This window comes from Mizuhopecten yessoensis, unplaced genomic scaffold (assembly GCF_002113885.1).
Source record: "Mizuhopecten yessoensis strain PY_sf001 unplaced genomic scaffold, ASM211388v2 scaffold6919, whole genome shotgun sequence".
Classification (NCBI taxonomy): domain Eukaryota; kingdom Metazoa; phylum Mollusca; class Bivalvia; order Pectinida; family Pectinidae; genus Mizuhopecten; species Mizuhopecten yessoensis.
The window spans coordinates 414,194-430,226 of record NW_018406790.1 but is presented as its reverse complement, the minus strand read 5'-3'; the positions used below and the strand labels follow the sequence as shown (position 1 = coordinate 430,226).

General features: G+C 38.2%; 1 protein-coding gene across 5 annotated transcripts in view; it reads right to left on the bottom strand.

Moving 5' to 3' along the window:
* LOC110452854 (extracellular sulfatase Sulf-2-like) overlaps positions 1-16,033 on the bottom strand; it is a 119,131-nt gene that overhangs the window by 7,789 nt on the left and 95,309 nt on the right. For 3 of the 5 annotated variants that reach the window (XM_021501571.1, XM_021501573.1, XM_021501574.1), the window contains 6 exons: positions 15,615-15,816; positions 14,049-14,144; positions 12,777-12,931; positions 10,960-11,114; positions 6,580-6,740; positions 1,413-1,538 (listed from right to left, as the gene is read on the bottom strand). In XM_021501571.1, coding sequence (XP_021357246.1) covers positions 1,413-1,538; positions 6,580-6,740; positions 10,960-11,114; positions 12,777-12,931; positions 14,049-14,144; positions 15,615-15,816 — 895 coding nt within the window. Of the gene's footprint in view, positions 1-1,412; positions 1,539-2,637; positions 2,764-6,579; positions 6,741-10,959; positions 11,115-12,776; positions 12,932-14,048; positions 14,145-15,614; positions 15,817-16,033 lie in introns of all 5 variants that reach the window. The other 2 variants (XM_021501572.1, XM_021501575.1) reach the window with 2 other exon arrangements.

The window sequence follows — 16,033 nt, the reverse complement described above, 5'->3', positions numbered from 1 at the left end:
TCTATATCTAGTAGTTAAACAGAGCGGCCCTTAACAGTGTTCTATAACAGAGCAGTCCTTAACAGTGTTCTATATCAGAGCAGTCCTTAACAGTGTTCTATAACTAGTAGTTGCAACATGTTATTTACACTAAAACACGGGTACAATTTGAAGCAAGCACTTTAAACAAAAATGTTTTATATGATGCTTTGAGCAAAGTAGATCAAGGGCCGGGCCATGATTCACTTTAGAATGGCAGTCCCACATGTACAGGTAAATGTAAAGGGTAACATTTATGCAAAGTTTCATCAAAAATCTGTTCCTGGCCACAACCAGGGGTAGGACATCAGACTGATCAATGCTATCTGTATCTAGTATTTGTTTTCCGGGGTAGGGACTTTTTGAAAAGGTAACTTATCTAAACATGATGACAATGTGACAAAATGCTATAAAACTGCCATGTGAAAGTTAGCTTGACAAAAGTGATCAGAGCAGGGTAGGTAACCCAATACCAAATAATCTTCAGTCATTGACAAGATATTTTAATAACACAATCATGAAATACATGAACCTAAAATCCATATACAGTATGTAGTCAGAGTAGGACAAATGACAGCACGATAAACAAGCAAGGCAAACTGTGAAGAGCTCATCAGACTGATTAGTGCTTAATGAACAAGGTACTGAAACCGTAGTATTTTTGCCCCACTCAAATTTAGCACTCTGGAATTTTGAATGATTTCATTAAGTGATGAAAATCACGTTCTTTCAAAGTTTGAGACCTGCATAACCATATGTATCACGATTTCCGCCTCGTGTTGAATTCAGCCAGTTCCAGAGCGAAATAGGCAAAGATTTCACGGTAACGTATTGGTGTGTATGCAATGGTTGTACATAATGGAGCAGTAGACTTTAGTGCCATGCAGTAGTCAAACCGTCCCTGAATTAAGGAATGTATGTCAGCAGCTACATTTCTATGGCATCGCAAGCAACAACAACATGGAAATCTGTCTTTCTAATATGGTATGATTATAGTTGAAGGGAGATAACTCTAAAACCAGATTTTTGTTTCTTTATTATACCAAATTTCTAAGTACTTTGTTCTCAATGATGGGAAAAGATTAATTTTCATAATTAAATAATTACAATGAATTAAATCATTCAGAGAAGAGATAACTGTAGTTATGGTAAGTTGGTAAGGTTTTATAAAAGCAAAGCTTGTCCATTAATTACAAATACACCCACTAGGAAGTGCAAAAGCAAGCGCCACCGTTTGAGACCGTGCATAGTTTGTACTCAAGTAGAATCTATCTTAAATTCATCAGCTCTATAGAAATTATAATCTAAAGCCAGTAAGCTGTAACTAACTAGCAACAGCCTTAAATGGGTCAAAGGTGAAGAGTGAGAGGTCAGGGGTTATATGTCTGGCTTACTGGTCCAGATGGGAGGAGTTCTCCAATGGGAGTTGTCCATGAGACCACATTCCATTTCTCCCCGTTTGCAGGCAGGATGATTCTTGCGGCGGATTTTTTCATCCGGCGGTAGATTCCACTTTGCTGCTGTTTGGGTACAACAACAAAGGAAGTTGTTCAACACCCAGAAAGGGGAGAGAACCCAAACCTTACTTAGTGTATGGTAACACACCATAGAAAGGAAACACCATCTCCTTTATATAATACTTACTCAAAAATGCTAACCAATTTTGAAAAATATTCTAACCATCCAACATGATGCTGCCTTGATCGAAATGCTGCACCTTATAAGGAAATAAAATAATTCCTTCCCCTTTGTATGGTGAGCTCCCAAACAATAAAATATGTCTCTCAATTTTTAAACGGAAACAATGCAAGGAATAAAACACTATGTCCTGATGATATGAGAGATATCTGATTTACAGTTTGAAATCAAATTCTTAAATGACCGACAGACAGACACTCTGGTAAGATATAGGTAAATGATCATTTAGTCATATAAGGATCACGTACTGGTTTTAGTACATTTGTTCATTAAAAAACTGAGAGAAATATTAATGAAAAACTACACAGTAATTAATTTAGATCAACAAACATTTAATTACCACAACAAAGGTAATGAAAAATTTGTTTGATCAGAATTGTCAAAATCACTCAAAGGATCAGGGTTCAAAGGTCAAAAATAAGCCAAATTTAATTTATGCGTAACAAGCAAAAACATTTCACTAAAGTGTCCTAGAAAAAAGCTTTTTTTTTTTACAAATGAAATAATCAATATGTATGTAGTAGCATTATGGTAAAAGTAAGGAACTTTTCAAACAAAAGCCAAAAAAATATCACCACAGTTCCGTCTTTGCATATTGCAGAGTTATCTTCTCTTGGGAGCAGGTATTGATTGTTACGTCACTTGTTTGTGAGAGTAACGTCATCAATTTTTGAGAAAACGACGTAATTTTCTCACACAAACCAGTGACGTAACAATCAATACCTGCTCCCAAGAGAAGATAACTCTGCAATACGCAAAGACGGAATACCAACCATAGCACACAGAGAAAGCAGAACAGTATTGAAGATACGTCCCTTTGGTTTATTTTTGTATGATTTAACCCTAATTCCTTTTGGGTCACCTTGAACATCTCCACTAAGTGACCTAAACACACAGAGCATCCTGGGATATAGATCTTACAGGTCCAGAGAGGAGGTGTTTTCCAGTGGGTATCGTCCATAAGGTAACACTCCATTTGACCTCGCTTGCAAGCAGGATGGTTCATCCGGCGCATTTTTGTATTAGGTGGCAGATTCCATGTGCGTGCTAATATAAAAGTTGGTGAAATCAAAGGGAACAAAAAATCTTTTGGGTTAGAGAGGTTTTAACAAAGGGGAATAACTCAGTGCAAAGAAAAGTTGTGGCACAGAATTTAGGATATTGAATACAGATATAAACTGTTCCTGAACTTTTTTGTGGTAGGTCACCTAAATAATGTATAGCAGTAAAACAATATTGTCAATGATAGAGCCAGGACTCCCCTTAGACAGACATTATTAAATGTGAGCATGCTTTAAATAGAATAATGCTCCATAGACCATTGTTGTGTGCGGCTGTGATGTAAGTAACTAAGTAAAAATCTATTATAAAGGAATTCTTGAAGTAACTTAGTAAAAGTCTATTATTATGATATACTGTAAGTAAAGTAACTCAGTAAAAGTCTATTATTAAGAGATACTGTAAGTAACGAAGTTAAAATCTATTATTAAGAGATACTGTAAGTAACGAAGTTATGATAATAGCTGAAGTTCAATATACTACAGAAGGATACAGCCGTTATGTTGTGATTTAGAGATAGTTAATTTAGTCTGTAAGTAACGAAGTTAAAATCTATTATCAAAGAGATGCTGTAAGTAACTAAGTAAAAATCTATTATTAAGAGATACTGTAAGGAACTAAGTAAAAATCTTCTATTAAGAGATACTGTAAGAAACTAAGTAAAAATCTATTATTAAGAGATACTGTAAGTAACTCAGTAAAAGTCTATTATTAAGAGATACTGTAAGTAACGAAGTTAAAATCTATTATTAAGAGATACTGTAAGAAACTAAGTAAAAATCTATTATTAAGAGATGCTGTAAGTAACTTAGTAAAAATCTATTATTAAGAGATACTGTAAGTAACTAAGTAAAAATCTATTATCAAGAGATACTGTAAGTAACTTTGTAAAAATCTATTATTAAGAGATACTGTAACTAACTAAGTAAAAATGTAATATTAAGAGATGCTGTAAGTAACTAAGTAAAAATCTGTTATTAAGAGATACTGTAACTAACTAAGTAAAAATCTAATATTAAGAGATGCTGTAAGTAACTCAGTAAAAATCTATTATTAAGAGATACTGTAAGTAACGAGGTTATATATGTTATTAGCTGAAGTTCAGTATATTACGGAAGGATATAGCCGTTATGTTGTGAGTTCAGTATCTTGTAATAGGGGCTGATCTACAATCCTCCTACTCTGACCTGGACCATTGTCTTCTTTAAACTAGTACTTTTCTATCAGATGCTGTATTTTGTCAGTGGAAGGTTCGCAAATAATTTGTAAATAGGGGGAAAAAAATGAAGAAAATGGAATCTTTTGTTTTCATTCACAATGACTTGTTTTTTTACCTAATCTGATGCTACATGTATACCTCGATTTTGACGTGTGCTTGATGAGCATGTGTGTTGTGTGTACAAACTTTCCAAGCTATCATACATTTTGTGGGACATATTGATGGTTACTATTATCAAGGACTACCAAGATATATTGTCAGTTAAATGAACTTAAAAAGCAAATTTTTGTTAAAGTCTGGTAACAAATTCACCATAGAGAAAGCACTATGACATTCTAAGCTGTCAGCAATGTTAGTCTGAGATATCATGTGTCTAAAATATTGTGACCTTTAGATTGTTGATAACAAAACCTGACAAGTTAGAGCTGTACTTTAACTGCAGAAAAAGTTCTATGAATACCATGGGGGCTTTTTAAGAAGAGCAATCTCATCACATTTTAACAAATCAAGCATTAGGTGATTCCAATGTAAATTTCGAATGCAACTAAAAATATGAACAAGTTGCCTCCAAAATGTGAAAAAATGAAATAAATATAGTTTCTATTTTAAGTAACACACATCATCAGACAGGCTGTCCCCTTATTGCCTCAGTCTACCCAAGGAAAATCAGCGGAGATACATAACATTACAATAAAGATCACCAAATTGATTAAGCAAAGTAGAAGCAAATCAGAAAAAAAATAAAACAAGAGTCCCAAGGGCCTTAGCGGTCACCTGAGTTATATTATAGGTACTGGTAGCTCAATATCATTGTTGAGATGTGATGTGGAAATCAGCATGTAAACCAAGTGAAATACAAAACTTGTTATGTCATCAAATTAAGGATAAGAATGTTAAAATATTGGTAAATTTTCCCTTTGGGGCCCCACCCTAGCCCCTGGGGATGGGGCAGGAATCCGATTTTACGATGTAATACCCTCATCCACCAAAGATGATTCTGACCAATGCAAGTTTGAGTAATTTTCTGCTGAAAATAAATAAAATATACCCAAAAGTATTACTTCCCTATATAAACTATAGTAAACTTTACCTCTTCTCCAAGAGAGAACAGATGGTCGGGAGGTCCTAAAATTTACAATTTCAGTAAATTAGCCCCTGATGATCTTTCTATCCATGCACAGAAATTGACTGTAGTACCTCTGAGTGTGGAGAAGATTTTTGAAATATTGGTTAATTTTCCCTTTGGGACCCCGCCCTGGCCCCTCGGGTTTGGGTAGGAATCCCAATTTTACAATTTGAAACCATCTTCTTCCAAGGATAATTCTCACCAAGTAAGAATAATTTCCTACAGAAAATTGTCAAAATATACCGAAAAGTGTTATTTCCCTATATAAACTATAGTAAACTTTACCCCCTCCCTAAGGGAGAATGGAAGGCTCAGGGTCCTAAATTTAAATAAAGCCCCTGCTGATCTTTCCATCCATCCAGAGAAAATAAATGTAGTACCTCTGAGTCTGGAGAAGATGATTTTTGAAATATTGGTTAATTTTCCCTTTGGGGCCCCACCCTGGCCCCTCAGGGGTTGGGGTAGGAATCCCAATTTTACAATTTTGTAGCCTCATCTACCAAGGATGAATCTGACCAAGTTTGAAAAAATTTCATCCCCTGGTTCTTGAGAAGAAGTCGAAAATGTAAAAAGTTTACAAACGACGGATGACGCACGTCGCACGACAGACGACGACGGACGGAAACCGATCAGAATAGGTCAGGTGACCTAAATAAAATGCAGGAGTGTTGGTAACATTGTAGTGTTTGCTTAGCCCTTTCACCCCTATGTAACTTAAGTAGACTCTACAATGAACTGATCTCGATTAGTCCATTACGGTTTATAGTGGTGTAAGGGTTAGCAACACAAAAAGGTGACCACAACATCCAGGCATGATAAACAAACAGAAAATAGAAAGAAGAAAAAAGAAAAAAAAAGGTATCAACAGAATATAAATAGCTTACAATATTTGTTTAAAATGTTGTTGTATGTATGCACAAGACTTTCCCTTAATTAGCTGTTGGATCAAAAACACTATTAAATAACAAATGTCACAGGCAGATGCCCTTTTAGTCAAGTGTAACTCCTTGATAAAATATCTACTTACAATCCCACAGGGGTGTCTCCTCCAATGTGTTCTAAAATATCTACTTACAATCCCACAGGGGGGTGTCCTCCAATGTCTTCTAAAATATCTACTTACAATCCCACAGGGGTGTGTCCTCCAATGTGTTCTAAAATATCTACTTACTATCCCACAGGGGGTTGTCCTCCAATGTGTTCTAAAATATCTACTTACAATCCCACAGGGGGGTGTCCTCCAATGTGTTCTAAAATACCTACTTACAATCCCACAGGGGTGTGTCCTCCAATGTGTTCTAAAATATCTACTAACAATCCCACAGGGGGTTGTCCTCCAGTGTGTTCTAAAATATCTACTTACAATCCCACAGGGGTGTATCTTCCAGTGTGTTCTAAAATATCTACTTACAATCCCACAGGGGTGTATCCTCCAGTGTGTTCTAAAATATCTACTTACAATCCCACAGGGGTGGCGTCCTCCAATGTGTATGGTCATGGGTGAAGCAATTCATGTCAGGTTTATTGCAATCTTTGTTTTTCCTCCTTTTTCTGAATTTTCTTCTTTTTCGCTCTTTCCTTTTATCTTTCCTGCGCTGTCTTTTTTCTTGAATTGTGCCCCTATTTAATTTAAAATAAGTGTCAAATAAACCACGGCTATCAAGGGGGTGAAACAATACAAGCCTGTCACATGACACAGGGGTGAAACAATACAAGTCTGTCACATGACACACAGGTGAAGCAATACAAGGCTGTCACATGACACAGGGGTGAAACAATACAAGCCTGTCACATGACACAGGGGTAAAACAATACAAGCCTGTCACATGACACAGGGGTGAAACAATACCAGCCTGTCACATGACAAGGGGGTAAAACAATACAAGCCTGTCACATGACACAGGGGTGAAACAATACAATCCTGTCACATGACACGGGGATGAAACAATACAAGCCTGTCACATGACACAGGGGCGAAACAATACAAGCCTGTCACATGACACAGGGGTGAAACAATACCAGCCTGTCACATGACACGTAGATGTTGTATTCATTTAAACCAAATGTAAATTGTTCACTGATTGAAGGAGCAATATTAATGAATACAACGGACAGACAGAAGAAACTAGAACACTGACAGGTCAGTAAGGGCGCCGTCTTGTGGCAATATATCCCCCATAATCATCAAGAAGCAATCTGCCCATATAGCTGAGCTTGACGTTAGACATTTGGACTTCAAAAAGAATCGCAAGGAAGCAAAATATACATTTTACATATACTATGATGTGAGTCTTGTTTCCTTCCACCACCATATTTGCTGGGCTAACAGAAATGTAAATACCGGTGCAATCCTCATTTGTTAGCTTTGATTTGTTTTATTTCCCCTTATATACCTCCTCCATCAAGAGCCAGGGTCAAAGTCAGAGATCCACTTTGTCTTTGACCTTTGGACCAGAATGACCTTGACCATTAACCCAGTGACCCTGATCTTTGGTCAGTTGACTTATTCTTTAATTCCGACCAACTTTGCTTCTTAATATCATAACAAAATGTTAATCAGTAAAAAATACAAAACTTGACCTTGCCCCTTTGAACCCTATAACCTGGACCTAAGGTCAGTTGACTCTGTGTGAAGTTCTGAACAACATTGCTTCATAATGTCATAGCAAAATGTTCATCAGTGAAAAGATGTAAAATTTGACCTTTACCTTTGAACATAATGACCTTAACCTTTGACCTTGACTTTTTACCTCAGTGTGTCTCTTTGTTTAATTCCGAACAACTTTGCTTCATAATGTCATAGCGAAATGTTCACCAGTGAAAAGCTACAAAATTTGACCTTGATCCCTGACCTGATGACCTTGACCTTTGGTCAGGTTGACTCCTTGTTTAATTCTGATCAACTTTGCTTCATAATGTCATAACAAAATGTTCATCAGTGAAAAGATGTAAAATTTGACCTTTACCTTTGAACATAATGACCTTAACCTTTGACCTTGACTTTTTACCTCAATGTGTATTTTTGTGAACTAAACATCTTGACCAAGTTTCATGCACATCGGTCAATAAATACTAAAGTTATTAGCCAGGAACAAAATTTGTGGACGGACAGATAGACAGACAGACAGACAGAGTGATTACTATAGGGCACCCGTATCTCCGATACGGGGCCCTAATAATTGAGAAGAAAATAAAGCAAACTAGCCTTTCGGATTGATATGTCTTGCCTATGCCCCGCTTTGACCATCAATGCACATATCAGAGAAACTAACTTAAATGCAAAAACTTAATGTCAATGGACCATGAAAGGTAGGCGCATCCAGCATTTGATGTATGGGTTGAGATTTAATACCTAAGATGCATTTATGGTCCAAGTTTGGTTGGTGTACATAGCACTGAGGGTCGGATTACCGTCAATGCACATACCAGAGAATAACTCCGCCAAATGGAGTCCTGTTGTAAACTTGGCCGAGCCCTCAATGCGTTGAACCCTGTTACTAAGTTTATATATAAACGGATAATATTTGCGAGAGTTGATGAACAGAAACGGCAGAAAATGACATTTTTCGTTATTCAAGGGGCCATAACTCCGCCAAATAAAGTCTGCTGTAAGTAGTCATCGAACTTGGCCGAGCCCTTAAAGCATTTAACCCTGTAACCAAGTTTGAAGAAAATCAGTTAACATTTGCTGCAGTTATTGCACGGAAACAAAGCGTGACCGACAGACGGACAAACCCAAATGAATATCCCCCGTTTCGGTGAAAGCGGAGGGGATAAACAGGTAAAATAGCCAGAAAGTTATTTTCTACATAAAATTGTATAAACAAGAGGCCCAGAGGGCCTGTAGCGCTCACCTGGATATCTAAGCAATCATGGCAAAATATTCTCCAAATGAGATCCAAGGGAATATGCCCGACCCCAAGGCCAATCCTTGTAGCATATCTGTATTAGATTTTTCATGCCCAGCAATTTTATGTATGGTTATGGGGTGGGGATCTGGGGTCTATTCTAATAGCATGACTGCATTCGTCTCTTTATGCCCAGCATTTGTACATATAGTTCTGGGGTGGGGATCTCAACTGTTTCAAAGTTATGATCCAGTAACTATGTCGCCAAGGGTGGGGCCAGACCCTAGGGCCATCCTGGTAGCAAATGTGCATTCTTCTCTTTATACTCAGCAATTGTATATATGGTTTCCAAGTAATAAACTTTTTTTGGCCCCACCCCTTAGCCCGGGGGGTCAATTTGTACAATTTTGAATCCTTGCCTCCCACGAATGCTTCCAACCAAATATGATTGATATCCATGGCATAGTTCTGCAGAAGAACTTGTTTATAGCAATATAGCCAAATTGCCCCCTTTTGGCCCCGCCCTAAGCCCCCTTAAGGGTCAGTCCCACTATTTGTACACTTTTGAATCCCCATCACCTAGGGATGCTTCCAGTCAAATATGGTTGATATCCATCTCTTAGTTACAGAGAAGAAGTCACTTAAAGCAATATAGCCAAATTGTCCCCTTTTGGCCCCTCCCCTCAGCCCCCTGGGGGGTCAGCCCAACCATTTGAACGATTTTGAATCCCAACCACCTAGGGATGCTTCCAGTCAATATAAGTCAAATTCCAATCAGTGGTTAAGAAGAAGAAGTCTTAAAGAAATTGTTGACGTACGGACGACGGACACACGACAGACGCCAAGGTATGGCATAAGCTCACCTTGGTCCTTCGGACCCAGTGAGCTAAAAATTGGTTCCCCTTCACCCAAAGATGCTTCAGACCAAATATGGAACAAATCCTTTCATTCCTACAGAAGAAGAAAGACTTTAAAGAATTTGCAATATTTCCTTTATTGGGCCCCACCCCTCAGCCCCCAGGGGGGCCAAACCCACCATTTCTCTTCTCCCAAGGATGCTTCTGACCAAATATGGAACACATCCTTTTATTCCTACAGAAGAAGAAGGATTTTATAGAATTTGCAATATTTCCCCTATTGGGCCCCGCCCCTCAGCCCTCAGGGGGGCGGGGCCCACGGTTTATACATAACTTGTCCCCTTTCCCACAAGGATGCTTCAGACCAAATAAAGAACAAATCCTTTCATTTTTACAGAATATGAAGGATTTTAAAGAATTTGCTATATTTCCCCTATTGGGCCCCATGCCTCAGGCTCCTGGGGGCCAGACCAACAGTTTATACAAAATTGGTTCCCCTTCACCCAAATATGCTTCAGACCAAATATGGAACAAATCCTTTCATTCCTACAGAAGAAGAAGGATTTTAAAGAATTTGCTATATTTCCTCTATTGGGCCCCGCCCCTCAGGGGGGCCAGACCCACGGTTTATACAAACTTTGTTCCCCTTCCCCCAAGGATGCTTCAGACCAAATTTGGTCAAAATCTGCTTCTGTTCATAACAAGTAGCGATTTTTAGGAAAAGTTGACGGATGACGGATGACGAACGGACGCCACGCCATGGCATAACCTTTTGACCAGGTGAGCTAAAAATGGGTCATTTTAATAGTGGTTTATCTATAAGTATGATAGTTCAGGGATAAAACCTGACAGAACTGTAAAAGTTTATGCAGGCTTTGAAAGTTTTGCCAATGAAAACCAGAAAACAGCAAACCACTAGTAGGTCGGCCCCATTTCATAAATAAACAACTCTGGTCCAAAGTCGAGCACAAGACAAGATTTTTGAATGAAACTGAAATGATGAAATGATTATCTGGAAAGCCATTAAATGATAACCTAAGCCATTTAATGATAACCTGAGCCATTAAATGATAACCTAAGCCATTTAATGATAACTAGCTGAGCTCCTTGTACAGCGAGGGTACCAGCACTTACGGAAGATTGTCATCACAGTCACAATCTGGGTCGGTTAGGTCAGGTGATAAGTACCCATCTGTGTTGTCGAGGTAACCGGGCCCACTCTCATCATCACCAAACTGAGACAGGTACGAGTCTTTAGGCTTCGTAGTTTTCAGGTGTCGCCGATATGTCTGGGGTTAAAACACATACCACTTAGTAACCATATTTACAGCTGTTTCTGATACATCCCATACAAACAGAATTACAGGTAAATTAATGGTATTGAGTGAAGACAAAATTTTATGCTTTTTATCTTGAATATTTTTATTTTACTTTCTTCTTTTGTATTTGAAGCCCCTTGATCTAATCTAAAAATCTGCTGTGATCAAACATGACACAATGCTTAACTGATACTTTATTGTCAAAGGTAAAACAAAGTTATCATCCCAACTGATATTTATATTGTATATTTATCACTGAACAAAAGTATATTCATCCATGGATTTCATCGAAAATAAATATTTACCATCATATAGCATTGCCATCACATAACCCTACAATATTCAGTTGGCATTCATATAGGCTATCAATGCCATGGACTGATTGTTGCGTCATAAGTTTTATAAGGTCATAATTGTTACCTTGGATACCACTGACTCTCCCTGGGCAATGGCTGTTCTATTGATTGAACAAGCACACACGACACATACATTATTTGAACTAAATAATAATAGGTGTACATGTAATAGAATTTTCAGATTCCAAAAATGGTAAATATAAGTATTGAACTGCTTTCAGTTGACATTCATAGTTAATATGAATGCCAACTGAAAGCAGTTAAATGCTTAAATAGACACTTTGCATTTGACATTTAATTTGACCTTTGATCTTGAGGTGAAGTCATGGTGACTTAACTATCTAAAGTACACTGCACACCTCTAGTGTGTGCTGTAGGTATATACGTGAGGTTCACCAAGTATCTTTAAATGGTTCAAAAATACGGGCCAGACAAGATGTTATTAGAAGAACCAGATGACCCAAAAATACAATAGGTGTATTCTGGGCTGTCACTGCCAGAGGTCAGGACTATTATGGGCTGTCACTGCCAGAGGTCAGGACCATTCTGGGCTGTCACTGCCAGAGGTCAGGACTATTCTGGGCTGTCACTGCCAGAGGTCAGGACTATTTTGGGCTGTCACTGCCAGAGATCAGGACTATTTTGGGCTGTCACTGCTAGAGGTCAGGACTATTCTGCGCTGTCACTGTCTGAGGTCAGGACCATTTTTGGCTGTCACTGCTAGAGGTCAGGACTATTCTGGGCTGTCACTGCTAGAGGTCAGGACCATTCTGGGCTGTCACTGCTAGAGGTCAGGACCATTCTGGGCTATCACTGTCTGAGGTCAGGACTATTCTGGGCTGTCACTGTCTGTGGTCAGGACTATTCTGGGCTGTCACTGCCTGAGGTCAGGACTATTCTGGGCTGTCACTGCCAGAGGTCAGGACTATTCTGGGCTGTCACTGTCCGAGGTCAGGACTATTCTGGGCTGTCACTGCTACAGGTCAGGACTATTCTGGGCTGTCACTGCTACAGGTCAGGACCATTCTGGGCTGTCACTGCTAGAGGTCAGGACCATTCTTGGCTGTCACTGCTAGAGGTCAGGACCATTCTGGGCTGTCACTGCCTGAGGTCAGGACCATTCTAGGCTGTCATTGCCAGAGGTCAGGACTATTCTGGGCTGTCACTGCCAGAGGTCAGGACCATTCTGGGCTGTCACTGCTAGAGGTGAGGACTATTTTGCGGTGAAATACGGTAGATACATCAGATATCAAGGTAACCATATACCAGGCCTTACCCTCAGGTCCTCCAGCATCTTTCTGTACTCCTGTATCATCTCGTCCAGTTGGCCCTTGTGGTTCTTCCAGGCGTCCACATTGTTATACAGCTCCTGGTCACACATTATCGTGTTGTTGGGTAGCTCCCGACAACGAGGCTCAAACAGCTCCATCTCTGAAATCGGAACAACAATTCTTATCACTTTAATTGTTTATAACAACAATTCTTATCACTTTAATTGTTTATATGAAGCTTTTGAGCTGATAGATTCTAGGGAATGCCTATTGCAGATGAATTATATCTCATGGGATACATATTTTAGTGTTTCTGTGGTAACCATGGATCATAAAACAAGTATCAATTGTACTTGCACTTCACTTGACCACAGTGAACAGAAATATACTGTATTGAACATGACAATATGATGCCTGCTCTAACAATGATGCCCCAGATATTATTTTTTAAAAAAATCACTCAATTTCTTAAAAAGCGACTGATGTTTTCTGTTCCTGATAAGTTCTGGATGCATGTTGTCCAGTTTGTTTTGTCAGCTGATAACTTCACCCATCAAAATGTTGCCGTATAATTCCATGTAACGGAAACAAGAGATCCCAGAGGGATCTTGGTGCCCATCATTGCACCATCTTCGTTAGTTCTTTCGTCTTTTGTTTGATTAGTTTATCTGACAGCTAGCTTATTCCTCTGGTCAGTCTTAGCATTAACATGTACCACTAAAGACTAAGAGGAACCTACAGATCAAATTTGTGAAAGATGCCTCCAATACATTCTGAGAAATAGAGCTAACAAACTTAAACCCACAAATTCAAGATGGCTGCTTGTCGGCCATCTTAGTTTTGTGATCAGTCCAAAATTTGAAATACATTTTAAAGGACCATGGAGAATTTCATATGAAATTTGAGAAAGATCCCTTCAGTGCGTTCTGAGAAATAGTGCTAATAATAATTGTTTAAGGGCAGACAATTTGACAGAATGACGGACGGATGGTTGGAGATACCACAGATGCAGAGGGATTTGAATATTATCATGGTGGACTAAAAACAAAGCTGTCATAGAGTGCTGCTACAAAGACCAACACAGAATAGTATACTACATGTACTCTATAAACAGGGAATTCAACAGCAGGATGCAACGAATGGAAGACTGCAGGTTGTTGGAGGACAAATGTGTCTTAACAAAGTTGACCCGCTCATCACGATTCATTGGCATTGCACCACCTGATCACCTGATCAGGTTATAAGCAATGAGTAGTCTACAGTATTATGATACTTACGTGGGTACTGTTCATTGAAGTCATCAGAAAATGGGTCGTCCACCAGGTCATAGGGCAGCTGTCGTTTTCGTCTGCTGATGAATTTGGGTTTAAAGTCTGCAACATACCAAACATATCCTTATATACAGTTTGATTATATACTTCAAAGAGAATCAAAGCAGTTGTTAGTTGAATTTAATCTTTAAGAATGCAATTTTCTGAAGATTCTTTTGTTTAATATACAAACCCACTCAAGTTTTACAGCATCATATCAAATACATGTGTCCTGTATATATCTTGAACAGGAATGGATTATACAAGATTTTAACCAGCTTCAATGAGATTCATAACAGTAAGGGGGACTAAGAACAAAATTGGAGAATCATTTTAAGGTATTTACATACAGATTTAAAATGAACACATATTCTTACTAATATATATATATATTTTTTTACAAATAAATGCCAACCACTATTTTTACTTATTATCGTTAATTTATTGATAGCATTGCATCATTTTTACCTGCTACATCAGTGGTCAAAATGACTGGTCACATTTAAAATTGTATTAAAGTAAATAACAGTCAGATATAAACCTTTATCAGAGTTTATTATATGACGGGTGCTAATTCCCAGCCCTGATTGTAGGAGCGACGTCATGTGACGAGTCTGTAAATATGTTACAGACCTCGTTCTATGAATAGAAAAGTGTTACAGATATCAACCGCTACTAAAAATAGGCCTAGGTAATTTCCCAGCCAGGCTGTAGTTCTGTTACCAATTACAATACTGAATTCTATCTCATAATTTTTTTGTCGATTGTGCAAATAATATTTACTTGAAATTAAATATCACATGAATTGAATCTGAAAATTGAATTTGTGTGTATGATATTTTGTATTGGAAGTCCTTCACTCTGGGATTCCAAAATGGTCCATGCCATCCATGTGTTTAAGACTTGAAAAATTATTAATCTCATAGTAAAATGTCATATAATAAAACAATTGTGGACTTCAGTTTCGGTCTATCCCTGATTTACGGACCTGGTCTGAACAACATTCACCTCGGCCTTCTGCCTCTGTGAATGTTGTTCAGACCATGTCCATACGTAAATCAGGGATAGACCTCACCTGAAGTCCATAATTGTATATTAACAGCCTTGTTTATTTTGAGACAGCCCTTGGTACATGTACTCAAATGAAATTACCGTAAAAACCCATGTAATTTGCGCACTTTTTTTTCAGAAATTTAATACCCCAAGTGGGGGGTGCGTAAAATACACAGGTATAGAAAATTTCAAGTTTTTTTCAGGAAAAGATCGCCGGTTCTGAGAGATCGCCATCTTGGATTATGTCCCTTGGTACACGGAACTCTAAGACAAATGACGATCAACAAATTTATTTATGTCAAACATTAATAAAAGATACATAATGTGTTGTTATGTGAGTTTATGTGAAAAGTATTAATAAATAGGTAAATGTGCACTTTGTATGAAATAAGTTAAAGAGCAGTAGAGGAGATACCTTCAGGAAGGCACTAGTGTGTTAACATGTGGATAAAGTGATATAGATTGACTACAACCCCATACCTTTATTGACATGATTCAGTAGAAATTGCTCTTGGTTTCGGCGTTCCTGTGCATTCATCATTGGAGGACATCTGCAGGGTTTCTGCTGCATTGTGGGATAGGGACTATCCCCCTGGACATTCTGACCCAACGCCAAATCTTTGGAGCGACACTTCTGTAACCTTGGTAACTTACGTCCTGGCTCCTGGATACATTGGTATCTCTGGGTATACACAGAACATACACTTTAAATGTTGTCAAAGAAACAGGTATTATCACATCCTAGCTAGTGTAAAAAGTTGTCAGAGTAACAGGTATTATCACATCCTAGCTAGTATAAAAAGTTGTCAGAGTAACAGGTATTATCACATCCTAGCTAGTGTAGAAAGTTGTCAAAGAAACAGGTATTATCACATCCTAGCTAGTGTAGAAAGTTGTCA